This window comes from Eurypyga helias, unplaced genomic scaffold, assembly GCF_000690775.1.
Source record: "Eurypyga helias isolate BGI_N326 unplaced genomic scaffold, ASM69077v1 scaffold22476, whole genome shotgun sequence".
NCBI lineage: Eukaryota > Metazoa > Chordata > Aves > Eurypygiformes > Eurypygidae > Eurypyga > Eurypyga helias.
The window spans coordinates 10611-13409 of NW_010256427.1; the positions used below are offsets into that span (position 1 = coordinate 10611).

General features: G+C 45.8%; 1 protein-coding gene across 1 annotated transcript in view; it reads left to right on the plus strand.

The window, feature by feature from the left end:
- ANKRD44 (ankyrin repeat domain 44) overlaps positions 1 to 2799 on the plus strand; it is a gene marked incomplete at its 5' end in the record, with an annotated part of 63030 nt that overhangs the window by 6396 nt on the left and 53835 nt on the right. The window contains one exon of the mRNA XM_010153668.1: positions 595 to 665. Within this exon, the coding sequence (XP_010151970.1) occupies positions 595 to 665 (71 nt within the window). The remainder of the gene's footprint in view (positions 1 to 594; positions 666 to 2799) is intronic.

A 2799-nucleotide genomic window follows, 5' to 3' on the forward strand; every position in this document is an offset into this window, starting at 1 on the left:
ACGGTCATCTCCTTCATCACTCCTTCAGTTTGCTGAGTAACACCCACAGAAGCTGTGGGAGTGAGTGCCCGGTTTCCTCCTTAATCTCAGCATTTCCCAGCAGTTCCCAGTTTTCTTGATCCCAGGAAGGTTTGCAAAGCAGGGAGGTGGCTGTATCTTTTGGTGGTCTGCCTGATGGAGCTGGGAATGAGACGGTTGTTGAGGCTCGTTCCCTTCATTGTGTCTGCAGCCAGCAGCAGTGCTCTGAGCAAAGGGTTGCTTTTCTTCCAGCTGTGTCAGTTGATCTAAATAAATTCAGTGTCATACATGTACATTAAATCCCCTACAACAAATCTTGCTTCCCTTTTGTCATGTAAACAAAGCTGTTCCTGACAACAGTCTGACCTATCACTTCCTTTCTTTCTGCATCATGCTTCAGCTCTTCTGTATGTGGGATCTGGAAATGCATTTCCAAGGTGAACAGGGCACCTGGAGAGTCGCATGGAGCGGTGCGAGTACCACGCAGGGCTCAGTTCTTGTTGCTGGGAAAGCAGCTGGGCAAGGCTTTCGGTGTCACACCCGAGGCACAGACTAACCTCTGCTCTTTCCTTGCAGGCGCCCGTGTTAATGCCAAGGACAATATGTGGCTGACTCCTCTTCATCGAGCAGTTGCTTCAAGAAGTGAAGTGAGTAAGGTTTGCTTACCCTGCTTTTGCAAGTAAACTACATGCTGGGGGAGAAACCAAACCGTTGGGAGCCTTGGCAGGCAGTGTGGTGACAAAAACAGGGAAAGCCTTTTCTGTGTGCAGGGCCTTTAGCATTGCAGCTGGAGGCCAGCTTTTATGGGTCAATTACTGCTGCTTTTGAGAACTGAGGTGGTTGATTTCTGCTTTGTGGAATTCTTTATGTTACTGTAGCAAGTCATCTGGAGCAACCAGCCCCTGGCGAGGGTGACCAGGGCTGAAGTAGGAGAGAGTCCACAGTGGTCTACAGTGGCCACACCATATTCCAGAGGTGAAGTAGAGCGGAATAAACCCATATGGATGTGTGCACGCTGTGAGTGTGCCAGCAGGGAGTGGATGTGTGTGTGATCCAATGCGTATTACCGCATGGTTTGTTTTGGTTAAGTGCGTTTCAAGGCATCCATTAGGTTTTCTGCTAATGCATTTGAATCATACATAAAGCAGGGTTAGCCCCTCTTTCTTCTGCTTGACAACTAGAAATCTCCTGGCATCACATGTTACTTTTTCTGTTGCTATCTCCAACAGCAGTAGCTATCAGGAATGCAGCTCAGGCATGACTCTGTTTTCAACTGCACCATTATTTTTGTCTTTCCAATTTGGACCTCCCTGTATACTTTTATCCTCCTAATACTTAGTCAAGAGTACGCCCCACTGCAGACCGAATTGGCTGCTGGGGGCGAGGGGAGGGGTTCTAAAAGAGACAGAGGGTGGCTGTCTTCCAGAGACTGATGGACTCGAATCACCTCCGTAACAGTCCCAGCGCTTGCCAAGCCTGGAGGCAGGAATCCTGGGCTCGCTTCTGAACTTGGGCATTGTTTGGCTGCTGGCTGAGCTTCCCAGCTGCTGGCATCTGCTGAAACCCTTTGAAAGGAATATCTGATAGGGTATGAATGCTGTAATGAGGCAAAATACAAAAAGCCATGTTGGAAAACAAAGGTCAGGCTTCAACTTTAAAACCCAGCCACAATCTTTCTCATGCAGTAGTGTTTGGTTTCTTTTTTTGGATATGTCAGAGTACATGATTTTTATTGTCAGTGACAGTCCTAACAGAAAATGTATGTCTTTCTATGAGTTTGTGTCTCATCTTTACCTCTCTGTCAGCTGAAGTGCATAAAGAGACACTGTCGCCCACCGTGCCGGCAGTTCTGGTACCTCGTAGCGCGTACCCAGGTACAGTAGTGAGGCAGCAGGAGAAGGCCCCAGCCTTTGATGTCATTTCACGGGCTGCTCTGTGTTTTAGAAACACACATAGCTCCCTTCTCCTGGCCCTTTTCCTTTGTTTTTTATATGGTAATTGCTCCTTTTGCTAATCAGGACAAGGGGTAATGGTGGTGGTGTGTGTTAGATTAAATATCAAGAAGAAGTTCTTCACAGAGAGGGTGGTGAGGCACTGGAACAGGTTGCCCAGAGATGTTGTGGATGCCCCATCCCTGGATGTCTTCAAGGCCAGGCTGGATGTGGCTCTGAGCAACCTGGTCTAGTGCAAGGTGTCCCTGCCCATGGCAGGGGGGGTGGAACTAGATGGTCTTTAAGGTCCCTTCCAACCCAAACCATTCTATGATTCTATGATTCTATGATTAAAAACATGAACAGATTTTTGCTTATGTCTTAATGATTTTTCAAGTGGGCTTTAGGGATTTAAATGTTTATTTATGAATCAACAACCCTCAGGTGTGTGTGTGCAGGATTTTTAATGGATGTATCAGCTTTCAGCCTTATATGGCTTGAAAAGTAAAGGGCGTTCACTCGGATAACTTGGGATAGCTAGAGACACAATTGAATAGAGAGGGTTACGCCTTAGCTGTTGACTGCATACACATGTAGAAGTTGTGTTAATAAAAAGGTGTAGCTCATGCTGTCAGAAGCAGTAAAATGAGAACTTCTCCATAAGGATTTTAACATTCTGATCCCAAATTTGATAGAGCAGCGGATTTGCAGATGTAAACAAATTGTGTAGATGTTTTCTAAAAAGACAAGATTTTTTTAGCTTAGACTTTTCAGCCCTTACTGTTTAATTCTAAAAATTCTCCTTTTACTTTTCCTTTCTTCATTAAGAGTCAAATGCCTGAATTTTCCT